Source organism: Pomacea canaliculata, linkage group LG9, assembly GCF_003073045.1.
Source record: "Pomacea canaliculata isolate SZHN2017 linkage group LG9, ASM307304v1, whole genome shotgun sequence".
NCBI classification, from domain to species: Eukaryota; Metazoa; Mollusca; class Gastropoda; order Architaenioglossa; family Ampullariidae; genus Pomacea; species Pomacea canaliculata.
The window spans coordinates 2518214-2541243 of NC_037598.1; the positions used below are offsets into that span (position 1 = coordinate 2518214).

Genomic DNA, 23030 nt, shown 5'->3' on the forward strand with positions numbered 1-23030 from the left:
ACTGACTTGTCCACTTTATTGTCCACATACCACAGGTCCAGACAGCCATTAAAATCATTTCCCACAAGTCAGCTCTTCGTCTGTTGAGGCCATGACATCCGACAGCCACATTCAACAGCTTGACGACACAAGTCTCGGTCCTTTCATCTACGAAGAAAAGTCTCATCGACTGATGCCTGTAAACAAGTTCAGCACCCAGAGTACAATAAACACAACAAAAGGCTTTAGCCTAATGTTGATGATTGTTTTCTGAGAGACTGTCTAAACCTTCCCGTGTTTTGCTATCATCAGACACTTGCCGGGTGCTCGAGGTCTGTGGTACTCGGGACAGGAAGATGAAAGCCAGCGATGCTTCATTGATCAAGAGTGCTCCTGGAGCACCGGAAATCGGTCAACATCATGTTTCCAGCGTGCTGAGTCAGGTTTGAGGATGGCACAAAGGTTTTGGTGATTTGAGTTCACGCTGTCAATGCTTTATTATTGTTGTTCTTGTTATTATTATTATTATTATTATTATTATTATTATGTTGTTGTTGTTATTACTATCATTATTATTATTATTATTGCACAAAACAAACTGAAGTCAGCCACATTTCATGCTCTCACAAACATCTCCTGTCACACACATTTAAGCATCACTCGCGAACAAAATAACCACCTGCTGTTTGGGAAATAATTGTGGGATATTCAGCGACAACAAGTCCGCCATGAAACCTGCTGTAACAAGGCACGTAACTGACGTCCCATCAGCCAAGCATTAAAAGCTGTGCGAGTTGCCTGCCCTTGTTTGGTATTAGTTGGCCAATCACGTACAAAGACTTGGTCTCTCGCCATCTTGCAGCGAGTGATTTGTGAATGATGGTAATCCTTGAGAGCAAGTATCGGCAGAAGTCGAATGTTGTGGCGCGAGACTCCATGAATACCAAATATCTTTCTCACATCTGCATCGTGCTGCCACCTGCAGTTTCCTCCCCTCACTCGCAAGAACAAGGGGGCAGGTCTTGACAGCGGAAACGAGAGTTGATGGCTAATTAAGAGCTGATTTATTTGGGTCTTCTCACGAATAATTGAACAAAAATGTGGAGTGTGACAGCGGATATCAGGCTCGCATAATACACAGCGCGTCCTCAGTCCTTGGCCTCAGCTCTCGGTGCATTTGCTCATGGCGACTTGGACAGAACTCCTTTTCTCCTTGTAGCATCTACTTATTCAAAAAACATGCTGGGTAATTTACCAACACACAAACACACACACGTGTAAAGCAGCGTGCACTCAACCAACCCTATTCTGGGTCCAGAAAGTTTACTCATGTAGTACCCACCATCCACACCGGCCTGCGCCTCGTGAACTCACCTACTTCAACCTCAGGCAGGCCCTCGTAAACGCCATAAACACTCGTGCTTTATGGCCTCCATGCAGACAACAAGAAACAAGGGGACTAAATTGTCAATAATATTCAGAAACAAACATCTCACAGGAGGCCCCCCATTCTGTGGTGTGACCCCAGCGCACTAAGCCTGACCCTTATGAATGTCCCTGTCGGCTCCCAGCTGCTGGATTTATTGAAAACCGTCTGTCAAAAAGGTGGAAATTCAGCCAATCGAGTTCCATGTCAGCTGCCGGGCTGCTGGTCTCCTCTCAATGTCCCTTGCCACCAGAGGTCGCAAAAGATGTTAATCATGTGACCCAAAAACCTCCGACATGGAAGCAGCCCCCTCATGAATAGGGAAAAATGGTGGCCTTGAAAAATCCTCCTTTACATTCACTCAGCAACCTCTACAAGGACAGAACCATATAGATAGATTTTTAAACCCACTGCCTTTTGTTTATTATTTTGGAGCCCTGACAAATGGACATTTATATGCAGGTCCCGTCTCTAAAAAAAACGGCTTTGGGTTTTTTCTATTAAGAGAAACCTCCAATGTTTTTAAGTTTTCTACACTGTCAATATGCTTTAACATTTTTGAATTTACACTTCTGAAGTAAATGTAAACAGTGTTGATATATTGTTTACAAAACAAGTCAGGAATATATTTTGCTTATATAGGATGCTAATTAATTTAGAACTTAAAACATTGTAAAAGACTGATCACTTAGTTGAATCTAGATTTGTGTTTTATATTTTTTCTAATGACATTTGAATAAAAGAAAATGCAAATTTAAAGGCAGCAAAGATTTTACAAAAAGGAAAAAAAAAAAAAACCCAAACAATTCTGCCGAGCGAGGACTCAGCAACAGGAAGAAAGCATCCATGTGAGTAAGAAATGGAACCTATCACTAATTCTGTTAAATTATTAACAGGAATAAAATCATTACAGAGCAAATTAGAAAATGTACAAACATGGGGTTGATGTCTGTTGACAGGGATGTTCTGACTAATGCATGAGCCGCATGTCAGATGTCGCGACCATTGTTCTCATGAGTAAACCCGACACTTACTGTCAGTCCACTTCACAGTTCATGATAATCAATGTATATAACATAAGACTTGCTTGGCCTCCTCAAATAATCTCTAGGAAAATGAGCAAACAAGTGAAAAGCAAACACACAAGTAAAAATAATGTTACAATTCACAATTCACTAAATTTTCGCGATTTATCCAAGTTTGCCACAAAGCTTCTCTGACTTCACTTGCTTTGCCCGATCCTCATGTTACATCCAGTGAAATGTAATCTGAGTGCCAGACAGACTGACTGTTCACACCAGACATCTCCACACACAGCAATGTGAGCAAGATTTACAATAAAATAAAAACTGCCGCCAAATGCCATCTTGTTCCACAAGGAGATTAACCTTTAGCGGCCATTTCCCTGGAATGGAGATTAACCTTTAAACAACTGTAGTTCTCACATTTCTTGAAAAGTTTTCGAACTCGAGCTGATATATAAAAGCACTTTTTACAAAATAAATAAAATACATAATCTGAACAAGACCTTGTGGGCTTCCAGTCGCTCTCAGACAAATGCTAGTCAGTTCCAGTTTTCTCAAATATTGACAAAAGATGTCGCGATGGGAAAACAAATCTCATGAATTAATAGTTAGAGCAAGAACTATTCTTAACACTAAAAACACCAGCTGCACTTTGACTTCATGTTATCAAATGAAGTCTGAAGTTCAAACACTAGAATGTGTCTGAAAGCAGCAAGGATTTTAGGAAAAATAAAATAAATTTTTTTAAAAATCAGTCAAAATGAAATAAAAGAGCGCTCACATGTTTTTACATGAAATGTCGCAGCCTCTTCTCGAAATGTTCTGAAGACTGATAAGAAACACACTGCAGAACATTTCAGTTGCATTAGGTCTTACAGACGACTAGAGAATACAATACAAAAGCTCGATGCCGAGGACTTTTTAAAAGATGTTCAGTCCAGCTCCACTGTCTCGCCGTAAAGAGAGAAAGAGAGAAAAAAAAAGAAAAGAAAAGAAGGAATAAGAGGTTTATGTACGATTTAATTAAAATGTATATGATGTTGACATACTGTACACATAGCAAATGCTTCAGGATCAGATATGACTATCCTGAGGTTGGTGTTTACAGACCAAGGGTAAGGCTACCACTGAGGTAACAAACGAGAAACAAAGCTCGAGTGTTTGTGAGCAGTCGTCAGATGTTGTCCTCTGACTAAGGGTCGCTGTCTACAGGACTGCAGTGGTCTGCACGTCTACAGCCATCTCCACCTCTGACTAACCCAGGGGAATGGCAGCCTCCAAGCTTTGCCCTGCACAACAAAAGTAGAGTCTTGCACCCTGAATAAGTTTGTGTGGTTAGACGGTCCAAACAACCTCCAGACCACAGCTACAGGCTGGGAAATGCCAAGACGTCCATACTCTGTGTTGTTTGATCCCCACAGCACGTGGACAGTGGTCTTGCTCTACTGCTGACTGGTGAACACAGCTCACAGGGTCCAGCATTCCACACAGACAGGTGAAGACCTGTGTACTGTAGTATGTAAATATGTAATATCATCTCCTCACCTCTCACCCATCAGGTTCAATCCCTACAACAGATTAGTGCCAGTTCATTCTCCAAGCTCCTCCAAAATAAAGTCGATAATAATGGTAATCATGACTATGGTGACGACAATGATGATAATGGTGATGACGATGACCACGGGGATAAATGTGCTGATGAACACAAAAAGTAGATGACAGCGACTGTTTTCTCCTGACATCAACAAGTAAATTACTGCTCGTCCCTCAGCACGATTTCCAGTTAGAAAATGGCATTTGCACCGGCAGTTCTCCTATTTATCAGGTGCATATGTAAACATCCATCACAATTGTGATGAGACAGATCAGAAAGGGAAACAAGTGCAGGGCAAATACCCAGCCTATTAATCGTGCAAAGAAACACTTCCTCTGCCCTCATCCGGGCTCTTTACAACTCGGCCATCCATGTTTGTTGATTGCCCCTGTGTGGAGGGTCTACCCCGGGGCTGTGCCATACAGCATGTATGTGTTTGATGTGGCTAATACTTGTCATTATTTGCTGGTGTAGGTGTGGGGTGGGGCAGACACAAGGACTCACTATCACCGAGCTGACCGGGATGGAGTCGGACCACGTCCACACTCGCTGACCTGAGGGAGACAAGGTCCTCAGGGCTTTCTGCCTGGGTCAACACCAACACCCGACTAGCTGTAGTCATCTCTTGCTGATTAAAGTGACATTAGCTACAGCATCTCATTCAAATTATGTTTGCCAACAGTGATTGCGAGAACTGCTCTGTGCACTGGACTGCAGAGTGTTTGAGAATGATCCAGAAACAGAAACGTTGACCACTCATTAGCGGTGAGTGTGAGGTGGTTGGACAAGGGACACGACTCTCACATCACGGGTGTGTGTCAAAGACATGGATCAAGAGAAGGAAGTTTTTAAAAATATTTTTCCACGGCGTTCTGCCACTAAGCTGTTCTACGCATGCGCAAACAGCTCAGAATGCCGACTACCAAAGCTTGACCTCATCCAGCGTTTTCTCCGCTCAACCATTTTGCCGAAATAAAAACTACCCCTAAATGTTAACCCAGACCCTGCCCTTGCACCTCAATCCTAGCATAAGCCTCAAAGGTGTCCTATCCACGTCTGTTAACGGGTTGATAGATACTCAAGCGCACATACACACACAAGCTCTCCACAACAGGAACACAAGTCAAACTCAAAGGAGCATACTACAAACACAATTCCTGTAAAAGTCAGACAGACTGACAACATTAAAGAATACCATCGGCTGATGAAATTAAAGTCAAACATCGTATGTCCGGGAACAAGAGGTACGATGTGCCACAACACAGTCGATATGAGCATCAAGACTGAAACTGCGCATGAGCATTGAGAGCGAGAGAAAGAAAGAGAGAAATAATAAACAGACAAAAGGATAATATAGCATCCTCTATTTATAAACCACTCCATCAATCTTCTTTTTTGCGCACCACTGCAGTAATCCTACTTTAAGTTTTAACTTGTGTATAGTAACCAGCTTTTCTGTGAGCAGCAATGACAAGGGCAGACACGATCTGAAAGCACTTCCCACAATGCAATGCGCTTTCACCGAATTTTAAATTAGTTTTGGGACTTAAATATTTTTGTTCTTTCTTGCTAGTAGTGCTGTGGGTTTCTCGCTAATGCCAGTCCACATCTTAGGACAAGCTTTGACTTGGCACACACAGCCTGTGACGTCAGACAAATGACCCTCAGCAACATCCGGGACCTGGCAGCACGTGGAGCACGTGACACCCTAGCGCCACTCTGGAATCGGTCGTCGCCATTCTCATCAATAAGGTGGAGACTCGGTAGACGACGAGGCCGGCGATCGTGTGTTATCGACAGGACCGTGCGACGCCGAGGCGGGGGAGGTGATGCATGTGAACTGCTGTCAGCTCTCGCCCACTCCTCTCGCCATCTTCCCGTTCTCGTGAGAGTGCCGCGTCCATTGATTCCGCAAGGATCGTGTTTACACTGGCAGCACCGTGACAATACGCTCATGTTTACGACAAAGCTCGGCACGCAGATCGAGGGTTTTTCTTGTTTTGTGGGGAATTTTCTGTTAAAGTAACTTTTTTGATCTCCTTGTTTTTTTGTTGTCGTGGTTTGTGGCTTTGGTGTAGAAGTTGTTTCACACTTGTGAGCGAGACATCAGTAGAGTACACGTGGACAATCTCACGACACACACCTCAATCACCACAGCCAGGGTGACTGCTATAATCACAGCCCTTCACACAAGACAACACATCATGAAGGCCGACACAATATTTGTCATTCCAGATTCACTCAGCACTGCACGCGCCACAGAAAATCATCCAACAGAACAGAGACAGTCTGTGAGATGCTGTCGGACATCAACAAGATAAACAAAGAAAATGATGGTCGTGGAGAGATCGCGCATGATATTCTCCAAGAAATATTTAAACATCACTGCACTGCTAGATGACCAACCTAGTAAACTCTGCTTTCTTCAAACCCACAGGTCTCACTAAACAAATAGTTGAGATGGGGCTGAAGGAGGAATACTTGGCTGAATGAAAAGAGCCTCTGACATGCACCTACGGTGAGGACACCACGTGCTGCTGGAGTGTACAGAAAACAACTATATAAAATAAAGATGGCATTACATTAATACCTGCCTTACCCAAAGACCTCTAGCATGCTTACCCCCTGGAAGTAATAAAAACCAAAGCAAACAACAAAAAAAATCCACAAACTTTGCCATCAATAAATTAAGCAAACGTTTAGCATAACTTAATCATATATTAAATCAAGAATTTTTAAAATAAATTAAGCCACATGAACTATAATGTTTGTCCTCGCTCATCCATAACCAGAGTTACTATCAAATATAAAGTAGAGTAACAATAAATAAAGCAAAAATCTGAACCCCTTTCTAAAATTTAAACAAACTGTAAAGATATAAATTTCCGATTAATAATAACAAAACAATAATAACAGTAAAAATAAATCTGAAGCTCCTGTAAGTAAAAACAAATACGATACTTGTACCTAAACAGAAGTATAGAATACAGAAATAAGGCAACAGAAAGGACCTGTCCACCAGTTCAGTACACCACCGTTGCACACCCCGCAGGCCTCCTGGACACAATGCAAGAGACCAGGACTGAACGAGGTCAGCAGTCACCCTCCTGCAACCCCCTAGTCCCCCTCTCCTCGCCCTGCCCATCCTCCACTCACCACGTTATCCTTACAGGGAGGGGGAAGCACCTTTACTTCTAAAAGCAGCAAGGAGAGGCTGTGGAGGTGCAATATCTCCATGACAGGGAACACAATCAAGGATCGGTCAAGCAAAGTAAATTTTACGCACTGAAGACTCACACATCTCCAGTTGGGGCTGTATTGAAAGAAGAGGCATACTTATCTCAACTTATCTCCACTCAAGTGCCTACAGCTCGAGCAAACCCTCCGAGACCTCCGACTGTTTGCAAATAGAAGAAAGGCTGGCGGTCGACAGGTAGCATTCAGAGTATTTTATCTCTGCTTCCAAGTTAGTGCCACAAGGTGTTACTAGCCACACCTAACTCTGATGTAATTATTTGTTACATCTGCTTTAAGCTTCTACCTCGTGCTGTTTGGTCGCACTTAACTCTGAGATAACTTTACCTCTGCCTCGTGTGTACTGCCACTGGATACTAGGGTCCACACCTACCTCTGAGACAGTTTTACCTCCGCTCACCGAGGTTCTTGTGATGGAACAGGATTGCCCACATACTTTACAGACATGAACCATCGTGCTAAAGTCCTTTAGAAAATAATGTATTTGTTGCATTATGAGCGCTGCATGAAGGGACTGGACTGGAGCTACTTGCTGTCAGGTCTCAGTGAACTATCTGATCTTCCTGTGTTCCAGGCTTCATTGCTGTCTCAATGCCCGTAGCTTTACAGTTCACAGTGAATCACCTAGCACTGTGAAAGATTCAGTCGTCCAGAGAACAGCGAGCGAGACTTCACACTAAACTCTTAACAAATATGTCACTTCATCAAACCCTTTAATGTGAAGATTTAATGGACATTTTTGTCACCGCAAAAAGAGGATTGAATGGTTAATTAATCACAGATGATGATGATGATGATGATGATGATGATGATGATGATGATAAGAAAAGAGTAGAAAGGAATTAAGACAGTAAGACAGACGGTAAGAATAGTGACTATGATCTTAATTCTGAAAGCAATCAGTGGATGTATCGACTACAAAGGTGCACCACGTGCTCACTCATGCACATCGCTTGACTGTGGTAGGCACCACTGGTGTGTGTAAGGTCTTGTACACTCAAATCTCTCCTGACTACCTATGTGGATACGATTTCATAATCAACAGGAAATACGACAGAACAAACAGCGGTGTCATGTTGTAAACAATAAATAAACAGACATTTCACCGGCAAGTGTCCAGCCCTCCAACACACCTGGCTGCTCCTGACGAACAAACATGTCTTGTAACACAGTTTACATGCGGATGGACTCTCTAATGACGGGCACAAAGCAGTCATCATATTCAATTTTAAGTCCCTGGAAATGGGGAAATAATTATAATTTGCTTAGTCCCCATCCTCGACATCGATCTTCCTCCCCCGCTAAGGCGGAATCGCGGAGGGAGAGAGAGAGGGGAGGGAGACAGCAAGCGAGAAACAATCAGTGATTATTTGTTCTAGTTCCAGAAGAAAGAAGTCGATAAACTCGATCTCAGCGCCTGAGCTATTAACATTAACACGCCTTCTTCAAGGGATCCCTCAGTCGCCCTCCACACAGGGCGGAGGGTAGATGCTTTTTGTGTTGGTCCTTGTTGCTATCTTCATGTCTGTAGTTTATCACAGAGAGGAGGAAAATGAAAAGAAGAAAATCGATATAAATGAGAAAAGACAGTGCGGGTCTGTAATCCCTCTTCCCCGACCACTGGGCCAAGATTGAGCCAAAAAATACAAAAAAACTTCCTTAGAGGAGGATGGAAGATTGTTGCCTCTTGCTCCCCTTGTCAGCTAAGCCTGCCAGAATATGGGAATGCACTCGGAGCACGCCATGCCCATATAAGGAGCCCACGCGCTTTTATGAGATGGACATGTGCAAGACACCAAATAAGACGGATTTTCTTTTGAAAAAAAAGTTTCTCGCACGCGCACACACCCACATTTCGTAAAGGAGGCAGAGACAGACACTCGTTAAGACACGGACATGTCAAAAATCGTTTTAATTTAGCAGACATCTGGCATACCCACACACAGACACCCCGAAGCGAAGGCAAACACATCACCTGTCACGCCATCCTCCAGTCTCCTCATAAAGAAGAGATTCCACAACCTCTCCCTATCCACCCTCAACAGAGACATGGCAGATGGACCATCACTGGCCAGATGTTTCTCACAACCTATTCTGGGAAGCAAGGAGGCCTCACAGGCTTACATCAGTTACCATAGATACCAGGCGATTGTTTAGTGTCCCTCGGGGCCAACACCCACGAGAGTTTCATGAGAATGTGAGGTGAGAAGGGAGGGACTAGTGCTCACAGAAGTACAGGACCAAGACTTTTGATTCATTACATCAAGCGCATGTTGTGAAAAATAGATGTTTGGGGTCATTTTGTTACCATTATGCATCAATGCAATTCCATTTTCATACCGAATTTTATTAGTAGAACATATCTTTACAATTAATTTCTTACCTTAAACATATATATATCGTTTCGTACCTGAGTGTCATTTGTGAACCACAACAGGACTTTGCTAGCTAGTGTCCCCCTCATATTATTTCTTTATTGTTGTTGGTCAGTGCAGAGCAAGCGACCTGCCTTGGCTGTGATGCTACTCATAAAGTACTCAGCTAACCAGAATTAAATTAATTATTATTAATTAATATTGTAAAATTACAGACAAGACTACCCACAGCAGGATAAATAACACATAACAGCGACAGCTCCTTGATATTTATTGTCATTTTTGTTCTTTCTTCACTGAGTCTTTTTTCTATTTGGTTGAGGAGATGATGGGTGGCGATGGCGCTTCACGCAATGAGGATGAGTAAAACGCCGATAACTGCGCCCCCTGGCCGATAATCAATATCCTTCATGTTATTGATGGCCACATCCAGACTCGCATTCAGGACTCGGTATTCAAGGACAAGAAATGAGCATTAAAAGGAAGACAGGAGAGTTTGGGATGAAGCAGTCCATGCTGTGTGCCGCTGATTATCGCCAGCAGATGAGGGGAGCAGCATCGTGGGCTGCAATTTGTGCCACTCACTGCGGTTGGTGGCGTGGATGGCGCGCCGTCTAGTGGCCAGACCAATTACAGGGGAGGGGAACCCACGACAAGCTTCCTGCGCATGAGCAGAAACCGCCGTCTGGACGCAGCCTATTGTTTCCATGACGTCCGTCGTTATGAAGCGAAACCGATGCAACATCACGAGCGCCACTGCGTTCTGGAGTCTCGGGGAGGTAACTCACCTTCCCCCTTCCTCCCAAACGCTTGATGAGTGCTTAATGATGCGGAAGATGGTAGAAATATTCCCACTGCATTCCCACGTGCAAGCTGTCCATGCAAATGTTTCCTCACATCACAGCGGCCAATGAAGTCGACGTGGCTGTAAATGAGCGGCCGCCATTAGTATGTCTGAGTAAGTGGCCAGGGAGGGCTTCCTCTCCTCCCATGACTCACGTTGTAAGTTTTTTTGAAATCAATTGATTTATATATATTATATGAACAAGTCTCCGTCCTTCACGTGGCGGTGCTGTAAAGACTTCTTCAGAGAGCTTCCAGGAATCTCTTGGCATTAGGACTTTTCATTTTTAAGTAAATTTATGTTCAGGTGGCCACGTCTTAGAGACACAATTTATGTTACAAAATGAGGGAAGGGGAAAACAACATGGAGATGAGGTGCAGAAAGGTGAGACATGCGCAGACACAGGTGTCAGATGCGGTGTGGAATTCAGTGATCAAGACGAAATTATTGTACGCAGAGCTGATGAGCTTTCTTGAGACATAAATCAGGCAGAATGTTGCACCACAGGTGTGAAAGACTAAACAAACAAACAAACAAACAAACAAACAAACAGCTTGCACTGACAACTCACCGTCTGCATGTACCCAGCCCCTGTCAGTGTCGTGGCGAGTCCCACTAGGTACTCCCGCAAGGACTTGGCCATGTCTTGTGCTCTGCAACACAAAAGACAAAATTGACAATAGTATCGGGTAGATGTATCCACGGGTGCCGGCTCAGTTTAAGTCCCTGTAAGTAACTTGTAATCACTTTGAATAATTTAAACACAGGAGGCTGATGCTGGATGGTCTGGCTGTAGACAATCATCACACCCGGAGCATGGCATTGGCTGGAGCTTCATTGGCTGCTTGACATCAAAGACACTCCGAACAAAGCAGATGATAAGTAATTGGGTATCCTGGCCTGACCTTCCCTCAACATCCCTTTCAAGTGAGCAAGACTCATGTCAACTACATCTGAGTGGTAATCAAGTCACTTACACGGAAATCGTCATTAAGACAACAAAAAAGGAAGGACAACAAAAGGACGGAAGGAAACAGAAGAAAGAAGAAAACAGGATGCAAAAAAGAGAAAAAAAGAAGAGAAGCTTAATGGGCAAGTAGTCAGGGAAGATGGCAAAACTTTATCGAGGTGTTTATTACTATTCTCTCGCATCAACAACAGTCGAAGACAGACTAAAACTAAAAGGCAGTTGGGAAACAAGTGAACACAAAAGACAGGAAGAATCCAAACTCTAAGAGCTTTGTAGGAAGACCTGCATCTAAGACACCATTCTCCAAATGTCAGAATACATTGCCGGTTCATTAAGGGTGGGTTTGTCAGGACCAGCACACGCCCACCCTGTAGCAGGACCTGATAAACTAAAACAATGGCCGCCACCCGTGTTTGTGTCAAACTCCACTTCGCTGCTTTGTTCACAGGACGAGCAGACGGTCGTTCGATTGCATCGTCCTTCTTTCTTTATTTGACAAAGATCACTGGACGGTTTATGCTGGAGCAGACAATGGAGAATGTTTTTCTTCCCTTGGGTGTTCTAGGTCATGGAGGGTCGATAGCATCACAAAGTTGAGCGCATCGTCCACGTGACCAGGGAGAGGAGGTGGGTGCGTGCGTTGAGGTGAGCGTTTGACGATGTTTGTCCTTTGAAATAAATGTCGGGTGTGTCGTCTGCTGAATCATTGTCTCTTGACTTTGGTGTAGTGGTGCTAGGCACCAGACTCATTCATGTGCTCATAAAGCACCTGTAAGAGTGTAAACATCCAAACACCTTGTAAAAGAAGCTGAGTCACTGCCAGGTGGTTTACTTGCGGTCTGCAAGAGAAAGACGGCAAATGTGATGGGGAGGGAAGGAAGGAGAGAAGAAGCTTTGAAGGAAGAGATAATGACTCGAATGACAAAGAGTAGATGTACATCATCCACATCATGGTGTCGTGCATTCCGTACCTTTGCTAGACTAGTCATACCCGATGTGACAATGGCGGTCAGTTATCTAGACGACAGTCTTGTTGTGAAGGTGGTGCCAGTCTCCCATCCCTACCTGTCTAATCTCCTGCAGTGTCAGGTACCTACCCCTAACCTGATCAATGGAGCAAAGTTCGCTGCCTTATTGCCTCCATGCTATGGCAGGTACCCATGGGTGAGCTGGGTGAGCTTGGTGTGGCACACTAACATACGGGTATCACAGACATGCGCGTGCCTTTTGGCTTTGTCCCGGCTGCACCCTCCACGAGGGCACCCGCTTCATCTCGGGTGGGTTTATCCAGTACAGACGGACCTCAATGGCGTCCTTCTGATCTTTCAGTCAATGAATGACACAAAAGACCCGCTGCTGCTGGAAGCTGTGACTAAGTATTCAGAGGCCAGTGAAGCCTCATCTCTGTCCTGTGAACCTCAACTCATCTGCCGCCAGGGGCGCGTAACTGCGAGGCGTAAGGCGCTTATGGCGTCTGTAACGGCCGGAAGTGCGGCGGCCCACGGGTCAGATGTTAAGCTGTTATCAGCTTGAGCAGTGAGTGAGTAGGTTACAGCCTCCACGTGGCATCCTTACAACGGATACAGACAGTTTCAACACTGACGGACAGACTGAGTGGTGTTTATTACGAGAATCTGTAGTGTGTGTCGGTGTGTCTGTGTGTGGTGTGTCGGTGTGTCTGTGTGTCTGTGTGTCGGCGTGTCTGTGTGTCGGTGTGTCGGTGATCGCACGGTGGTGAGGATGCGATGTTCAATCCACAGACAACGGCATAAGAAGACAGAGGGGAAGAAGTAATCGAGATTAACCGCACAAATGAAGAAATACAAATACTGTTACCTCCTAGTGACACGTTTACACGAGAAACTTCTTTTGGATGGAAGGAAAGGAGCGAGTCAGTCAGACAAACAGCCAGACAAACAGCAGACAGCAAGACAAACAGCCAGTCAAACAACAGACAAACAGCCAGTCAAACAGACAGACAAACAAACAGACAGACAAACAGCCAGTCAAACAGACAGACAAAATACAAGCACCAGAAGCCAGGTCATCAGGAACATTAATACCAAAGAACAGTGGTGGATGGACCCGGGCAGCAATTTAAGCAACTCAGCCATCGGGATGGAGGCTGGAGAGAGCAAATAAAGCCGCATCACCTGTATAGCCACCCATGCTAAGCAACCATGCCATGTAATAGGCAGGTAATCAGTTACCATGGACACGCACTCAACACCCGCACCTCCTGCTGGACTGGCGGTTACTTTGCACAGAAATAGGAAACCTTGATGGAGACTTTAAAACAGGAGTCATCAAATGGTACTGGAGAAAACATTTCTCAGACATTCAAACGCGCAGAACAGTTTCATCAGGTAAGTTCTCCTACAGCAGCTTTGGCTGGCAGGTGAGGTGAGGGTCAAAGGACAGTGGATTGTAAGTGGCTCATCAAGTCTAGAAAGCACCATGTGGAAGGCACAGCCTGAGCTCCCTTCACCGCTTAAGTTGCAGGCAAACCACAGAATTGCCGGGGCCTGGGGTAGGGGGAGGGTTGGGGTCATCGATCACAGAGAGCACACAGCCGGCGACCTGTGACCCCGAGTGGAGCGTGCTGAGGGCAACAGCGGGTAAACTGGCGAATGGAGAATGATCCTCCCACCCACCCAGCTATTGCCTACTTGAGATTTAATACCAACAGCCGCGGGGTAAATATTTTCCACTCTAAGGCAAACTCGCCAAACCTATTCTGGGAGCAGACTTCAAGTCAGACACGCAGATATCCCTCCCCCCGACAAAATAAAAATTGTCATTTTGTGAATAATTATCGGCGCACGCATTGCGTGTGGCTGGGGCTCTACCAATCTCTGACTTTTAAGAGGAGTTGACTCCCTGGCATTTTAAGAGAGAGGGGGAGACTGAAATTCCCTCAAAGACAGACAGGCTTCGTGACAGAGCTCGTGACAGACTTTGTGACAGACTTCGTGACAGACTTCGTGACAGACTTCGTGACAGACTTCGTGACAGAGCTCGCTCCGGAGTCGTGGAGCATCTGCGAGTGCCGACCTTCCCCCCGCAGCACGTGCCGAGGTGGCACCTCTCGTGCAAGGTGGACGTGGACAGCTAGCCTGGATAATGGCTGCTCGTCGTCGCTCACATTAAACTCTTGACGATGTCGTTCATTGCCGGGACTGAGGGCAGGTCTGAGCTCCTCGGGGAGTGAGCAGACTCATGGAAAGTGCTCACTCGCTGTGAGGAGGCAATCAGGGCTTAACACGCGGTGTTTCCGTTAAAGCCGCGGCGCTAATGCTGCTGGGAAATGGCTGCTGTGTACAAAGCTGTGGTGTGCTGCTTGTGTTTGTTTTGAGAGATTGTTGGGCTCACGAAAATGACTAGTTATGTCAAGAAAGTTTCCAATGATTATAAACTGAGCGAAACTTCAATGCTTGTCTCACACGCTAGTCTCTCCATCCATCTGTTTATTTGTCTCTTTATCTGTCGCCTGTTTTTGTCGTACTTTCTGTCCCGTGTTCATCTGAAATTTCATCTACATTTGCACGATTCAGTGCGCTCACATTCACCGTTCTCTGTATTCATTTACTCTTATAACTACTTAATAACTACTTACAATAACAGCCCAAGAATGAACTGTAGTCTCCACACTAGCTCGCAGATTAACTATTCTATAAATGAACCAAGAGTAGTGGGTATAAAAATATTCCCTACAAAAGTACAAATAGTAACAAGGAGATATAAAACACTCTACCATCTCTCAGTGCTCTGCAAGTTAGCATCAGAAGAAATTGCTGTAGTACCAAGAAGACCTATGCTCCATCAAACAAACTTCTTTCTGCTCGTCAGCACACACCCCAGAGTACCCAGACCAACCCAAATATCACGAGTGCAATGATTGTGTCCTGCAGAGTGTGGAGGCCACTACAAGATGGTGCACTAAACGGTCGGGTACCGGTAGAGCTGTGAAGGAGGCCTCCAGCTCGCCATGTATTGTTGCTGGGTGCCGAGTCAGTCGGGTATTGACGGGTGCATGTGCCGGGTTTGGCGCCTGTCGATAAATTGGGTTTGTGTCACCAGTGGTCTGATTGAATTACCGGGTGGCTGTGGAACTGGCAGCGACATCATGTGACAGCGCCCCCACAGCTCCACAACACCCTGCTGCAAGCACTGAAGCCTAAAAGTTTGATAAAATCTGAGAAAGAAAAAGAAAAAGGTTAGCTAGAAACATCAATAAAAAGTTGATACGGAGAACAGCATTTTTGTGTGTGCTTCCTGAAACAAGTGACACATGTCCATGCAAACATGAGTGGATTACAAGCTTTCATCCCCCGTGTACCCTCCTCCACTAAAAAACAGAATTCTTTCATTTCTCTCTAGCTCTTTCTCTTCCTCCACTCCATCAACGTATCCTCAAGGGAGACTGTAGCTGAGATCGACAAAAGAAGAGCTGGATAACAAACATGAAAGTGTCGACAGATGTCCTCACGCGCGACCTACCCGCCACCAATAAACATCAACAGCAGTGTGGACCGCTGCCTCCAGCGTCTACCCTCCTGGGCCAACCTATGTTAGAGGTCAGGGGTCAGAGCGACTATGAGCAATGCCATGCACTGCGAGCACCAGGTTACCTGGGAGAGGAGTAAGAATAAGTGCAGCTCACTGTTGCAGAAGGACGGTGTTGGGAGGTTAATTTAATTATCGAGACCATTGCTAACCACTGGCACTTGAGGCAGGAGCACGAAGCACACCACTGTAACTACTCCCCCTTGGCCCTGCACACCGAGAGAGACGATGGGTTACAGTGCAGACAGATGCTGGCGATGACAAGTGCTCGTCCTGCAGTTTGCAGACCTCTTCACCATGCTTCCTGGACTCGTAGTTGTGGATGGGAGTGAAATCAATGTCAGGAACACATACTCCCGTGCATGGCTCATGGCTGGTAGTTTCTACACGATGAGAAGACGGTGTCCGACATTTGTTTGCGATTATTAGAGCTGATTATTATGTTATGGTTTCTAACCTCATTACACAACATTCTGTCTTCACAAAAGTCAAAACATTGTAATGACACAATGTGAACCCTGCGAAACAAAGCTTCTACTTCTGTTATCTGTTTGACAAAAGTTTGTTTCCAGTCTTCCAAAGTAAATAAACAGTCTAATGTCACAGCCCGACTTGACCACACATCGACATTGCTACTCATAAAAGCTGTCTGCAAACCCTCCTTGACTCCTCCTTCTCCCTCCCAAGTCAGAGGACTTCACGAACAAATACCTCAGGGTGCTAGACCAGTCTCCAGTGATGAATGGAGTTTATGCAGGCGACAGCTGGATGCTCAAGTGGGCAGTCGGGTGGGCAGTCGGGTGGGCAGTCGGTGGCCGGGGGCCATGGTGATTGAGTCCTAGCAGTGTGGCTCTGACAGGTGGCACTGGCACTGGCACTGGCACTGGCAGTGCATTTCCGGGTGCGGGTACAGTAAGGTGACTGTCTGTGCTACATCCACACTGCAAGATGGCGACACTCACTGTACCCAAGCCTGCCAGGCACCACTAAGGGAAATGGAAACTGCCATGGAACTTGTAAATGTGTGTTCCAACCACTACCTAGGTATCTATTCACCTTCCACTCTCTGTCGACATCTTGTAATGTTGATTACTACTTATTCTGTGAGTACTTAGCTACTTACTCAGCTGATATTCCCCCATAGAGGGCCTGGGGACATGGGACAGACATGTCTGTCTTACTTTATTCTCGTTAATAAAGAATAATCATCGTCCGTTTTTCTGACTGTCCTTTTGTTTGTCTGTCTGCCTGTTTACTTTCAGTCCGCTTGCCTGTTTCTTTTGTCTGTCAATTTGTCTGTTTGCTTGTATCTTTTAGTCTATATGTAGGCATACACAGTTGATGACCATGCAAGGTTTTTTCAAATGTTGTGTAAAGGTCAGCAATCTGCAATTTGCTTGCTTTTCTGGGAGGTTTGTATGATTGCGATCAATGTGGACTGTGTACCCGGCCTTTACAGACGGCGATTACACGCAGGAGATAATTTGTTTCTGCCCAGGTAGACCCTGGCTTTGCAAATATCACTCACTCTCCTTCGTTGCCGCTCCAACCCGTGTGAGGCTCGGCATCTCGGACTCGGATATTCAATCAACTGTCATTACATCTGGGCGAACGGAAACAAACCCTTGGCATTCATATTAAGAGTAAAAAATAATTTATCTTTTCTGTACTGAAGAGAAGAACGAAAACATGTTTTAAATATTCTTTGCATTAATTATTTAGCAAACAAAAAATAAACTGATCCTAGTGAGCAAGGATTTTGTTTCTTGCCCAGATATTTATGTACATACATCACACTGACACAACGAATGAGAGAAGGTTTTAAAAAAATCACCTTAAAAACAGTTTTACTTGTGGTCTGCTCGCCTCCTCCTAATGCCATGTTGTGAAGAACAACAACAACTAAAAGCCATCTCGGGGTCGCCACTAAAAGCTGTGGCGAGGGTGCATCAAGATGTATGCAGCATGACACGAATATCATGGAAAGAAACTGAGTGGGCTCAGAACAACGAATAACAAGACTAGAGAAGAGGTGAATGCACTCTACTGTCGTGTCCACCGCCGCCATGTTCCTGAGAAAGGAGGAGACAGGGTGAGACAGCAACAGTCTGTGGAGGAGATGGAGAGGAGAGTGTTAATGAGATTACACAGCAGACAACATCTGCTGAACAGGATTAAGAAAGATGTAATGTAGAAGGCTACCCGGGGTACAGAGGCAAGTCAGCTTGCAGGAGAAGTGTATTAGGCACAAGGTGGGGTACTAACATCCGCCCTGGACACAGGTGAGCCCTGGGGAGGTCTGCAGCACCACTTGCCGCCCAGTGCACGGGGGACATCAAACAGGGAGGGAACTGGTCCCGGGGCTGTCTAACAGCTAAGCGCCTTTCCTGAGGTGAATTAATGTTCTAAGAGGCCGCACGCCGGTCGTCTGACCTTTTGTTTAAGACGCTCTGTCACGCACCATCTGCTCCATCTTGAGGCTGTTACCCACACAGACATGGCTTTCCCCTCAAACTGCTTTCAATATTTCAAACGTTTGGTTCAGACATCATCCATCAGAAAAGACCTAAGTCTGGATCTTTCTTTATGGTTCAGGTAGATATTGATGACAGGTTGTCACGGCGGGCAGCGACCCTTGCAGGCAGGAAGCCCGAGTTTGTCACGTTCCTCTTGTGGAACCCCATTATGGAGATAATTTAAAATGTACTTCCGATAAATGAAGGATGGTAAAGGAGAATGAGAAGATGAAGAAAGCGCAGGCGTTGTTTGTGTGTGTGTGTGAGAGAGAGAAGCAGTAAGAACATGACATAGTAAGAGAGATGGATAGAAAGAGATGAGAGAGTAGCATGCGGTGTGGAAAGCTCCAAACACACAGTTCTTATTTTTAAAAATCCACCATCTTGCCAGCTCCGCATGTGACGTCATCCGATGTTGGTCAGACAGCAGCCTCCCACGCAGCCAGACAGCAGCCTCCCACAGCAGTCAGACAGCAGCCTCCCACACAGCCAGACAGCAGCCTCCCACACAGAAAGACAGCAGCCTCCCACACAGCAAGACAGCAGCCTCCCACACAGAAAGACAGCAGCCTCCCACACAGCAAGACAGCAGCCTCCCACGACAGCAAGCGTCACGCTTCGGTGCAGATGCAGCGCTGGTGACGTAACGCGTGCGGCAATATGTCGCGAATAATGATCACGCAAAGGACCTGTGGGATGTAATCGTCGTCTTCAGCCCTCACTCGGTCCCCAATCAGCCCCCAACCAACTGTCAATCATCCCTATCGGCCCTCAACCAGCTCTCCATTCACTCGACGTCTGTTTACGTGTTGCACTTAGTCACGTGACGCCGTCCTACAATGAGCTGCCCAATGGACACTTGCAGGAGAAAATGAATTTGCTTTAAATCACTTGCATAAACTTGCTTGCAAAGTGAAAAAAACAAAGTAAAAGTTCTATTAATGTTAGTCGTGTGTATATCTATATTTCCAACGTTAGGTATGCTTATGTCGTTTTTTAAAAAAGCTTTTGGCAGAGCTATCCAGAGACTCTCGACCCATCAGCTGCCGATTGTGAGGGTTTCATTTTCTGCTGTTTCTTTTGACATTATTTTATTGTTTTCAACAATCTCGTATTTCACGTGTCGACCACATGTCCCAATAAAAAGGAGAAAATCACATCTTCGTACACTTATCGACCACAAACACGTTTTTTCAGACCACGTTTACTGCCTTCTTTCAAAATAATAATAATAACAACTACTCTGGTAGTTTTTTTAACCAGACACCTAATAATATAATGTAGACAAAGGTTTATACGTGGTTCTGATCATTATTTCTGTGGGCAGGCAAACTGGCAGTGATGAACTGAGTGTCAAGTAACAACAACTTGGTAAATAGTAAACAAGACAACAATGGCGATGAATTGTTTTGTGACTGAAAATAATGCCAGGTTGAAATGTGTTTTCTAGAGGCACTAAATTTAGCAAAGGACAGACCGTAAATTAAGCAAACAAATCAATTTTGCTATCCTGACATTTTAATTCGTTTTTATTATGTGTAAACCTGAGACCAGCGTTGATTATCAACATCCACTTGACGGCTCACGTGATCGTGTTCGAAAGATAAATGTTGTTTCGTGAAACAGCCGATTTTGACTTAACAGAATGCAGAGACATGTAAAACAATCGAAAAGAACACGACTTATAGCAGAGTCCTGAGGTAGACTTCATCACCACTTGGGTCCACTACCTGCAGGAAATGACAATGCACTGTCAGAAATGTATACACGGTCCAGTTTTGTAGCAAATACAGAGTCGCATTCCGTGTAACCAAATGCAGTTGAGCTGGGAAGCCATTGCAAAGGAAGATGCTCTGGTCGCCATGTTTGCCTGATGGCCGTCCCAAGGGAAGTAATTAGCAGCCTCCAACGGTCAACGAGGATTGTCGTAAAAGGAAGCAGATTGTAAAAAAGACAAGCATGCTTGTTATCTTGATTCAATAATCAGCTTGGCCTCTCCCCAGACACCCGGCAGTAGCTCCCCAAAAGTAAACATCTTTGGGTTGTCAACAAACTGACACAAGCATGACACACACAGTCTAAATGTGTTGTACACCTCACATCAGCAGCCTCCACAGTTGTTAGTATATTAATGTCGTGTAATGGACTATTGGTGCATACACTGGCCACAACTCTGCAATGACGCCATTCCCTCTTCTCCCCCCCCCCATTCTATTTATTGTGTAAACTCCTCTGTATTTGGCTGCTTGCTGACCCCCGAGGTCAACAGGTGAAGTGACCCCATTGCTCTGTCGGCAAACCCAAGGTGCAAGCCCACAAATCTTGTTTTACACAAACCTGTCATCACTACTTCATGGCGATGCACCTTCACAGCGGCCTGACCCTCCATGGCTTGTAAATATTACAAACTCAGCAGTTACATGCGACAAGACCATATTGCCAACATGTTGAGAAACGGTTCCACACATGGAATTGCTAATCACAGTGATCGAACTGTTTTACAGCATTATTCACGATAAGCCAGCTGATAACAGGGAAGAAAAAACACACAACTGCGCGCCTGTGTTGAACAAGAAAAATAAGAAAATAGGAAAAAATAAGAAAATTAGAACGAGAAATTTAAGAAAAAAAAAAAGCAGGGAAACTGAGGCGAGAGAAGAATGCGAAGGATAAAAAAAATCTGAATAGAAAAGGGAGATACTGGATAACAAGGGAAAAGAGACAGAGAGAGAGAGGCAGAGAGACTGAGAGCAAGAGATGGTAGCGTTCAGAGAGAGAGAGAACTTTGAAGTTCATAAAAAGACACTAACAGCAGCAAAAATTGAGCGGATAGGGAGGGGAAAAAATAAAATAAGAAAAAAAAAAAAAGAGTTCTGCAGGCAGGCAGATAACGTGAAGGGAGAGGAGAGAAAAGCGAAAGAAAGACCAATCAGCTTCGTCCTTTGCTCGTCACAACTGATGACGAGAGCGTCTCTACTCAACAAGACTAGATGTTCTTTGATGTCAGGCCTCGACTGTCATCGCGTGACTGCCACCAATCAGCTTTTCCTCCAATGTCCAACTCCTGATGATGGTCCACAATAAATCTTGCCTCCTACTCATTGACGATAACATCAATGATGACGACGATGACGCGATGATGATGATGTAAGTTTTTCCTAAACCATAATTTTAATATAGTTAACCCAGATATTTACTCGGCAGTTTGCGGATGTCCCTAGTGAGGACCCAGTCACTGAGGATCTGCAGTAAACTCCACAGCAGGACATCGATCTCGTCTGTTGACAGTCACATCCGGGTACGAGTGGCGAGGAAGCAGCACATCAGGACCACAGGCTCACAAAGCAGGTCAATTGCCAATCACCACACGCACTGCACACGTACTAACCACTTCTCGGTGCTCTGCGAAAACAGCAATCCATGTTTAAAAAATATTTAATTGTCTCCTCACCAACCCTCCCCTCCTTCTGCCGTCTGCTGTGTGGTGTTATTTCGCGACCCTCCGAGTTCATCTCGGTGGTAACCAGCAATCAACATGTTCTCAAACTCGAGAATATTTTCCATACCCAGTTTATTTGTGGTGTGTGTACAGATAAACGACAATAGTTTAAGTGGGAACTACAGGGACTACATGTTAGAGTCTGTGAAGGCCGGGCTTTGTGTAACCTTCCGCCCAACGACTTGGATGGACGGTGAGACTTCTGACGTCTCACTTACCTCACAGAAACAAAAACACAAAATGCGGCTGATGCATGCGTGACCTGACAACGAGGCCAGACATTGGGCCTCAAGTTGCACAACTTTTCATCTGTGGGTCCTTGCAGACTGGGACTGACTTTATGGCCGCCATCCCAGGGTGCCACTCTGTCCACGTGCTACTATCACAACTCGTCACGTGATATTAACAGGGTTTGTGGACATTGGCAACCGTCTGTGATGTTCTTCTGTCATTCAGTCATGGACACTGTTTCCATCTGGATTAACTATAGCACAAGCTCGTGCACCGGTAATGACAAGAAGTAAATTTTGTTGAGTGACTGTGTTTCTGTTGACAAGACAACTCTGTATTTTCTGTGGCCTTTGACCTCACAAGGTCGCAAACACCAAACTCACTGGTTTATTCCACACGAAACATGGCGGCAGTGATTCGCTCTCCTTCTCCCTCACTCCACCTCTCCACTAAGACGCCACGTGTTGTCCTAACTGAGAATGAATGAACAGACGATGGCAGCAGTTGCCGGCTGATAAAGCCTTGGAAACGAGAGGCCTGCACGGCCTGCAAAAAGCATTAACGGGACCGCTGGCTGGCTGGGTGGTGTTAATCTATGGTTTCACTTTTATATGTGAACAATCGATACTTCCCTCCGCCGCTCTGTTTGTCGTGAGGCAGCACTTGAGCGAGCAGGACACCCCTCCATCTCTCCTCCCCCCGTCATTCCTCTCGCTCATACCAGACTCCTGCATGTGCGCGCACGTGTGT

The 23030-nt window shown here is 45.2% G+C and overlaps 1 protein-coding gene across 1 annotated transcript in view; it reads right to left on the reverse strand.

Moving 5' to 3' along the window:
• Positions 1 to 23030, reverse strand: part of LOC112572968 (voltage-dependent calcium channel subunit alpha-2/delta-3-like) — a 141381-nt gene that overhangs the window by 58635 nt on the left and 59716 nt on the right. The window contains exon 2 of the mRNA XM_025252989.1: positions 11070 to 11151. Within this exon, the coding sequence (XP_025108774.1) occupies positions 11070 to 11151 (82 nt within the window). The remainder of the gene's footprint in view (positions 1 to 11069; positions 11152 to 23030) is intronic.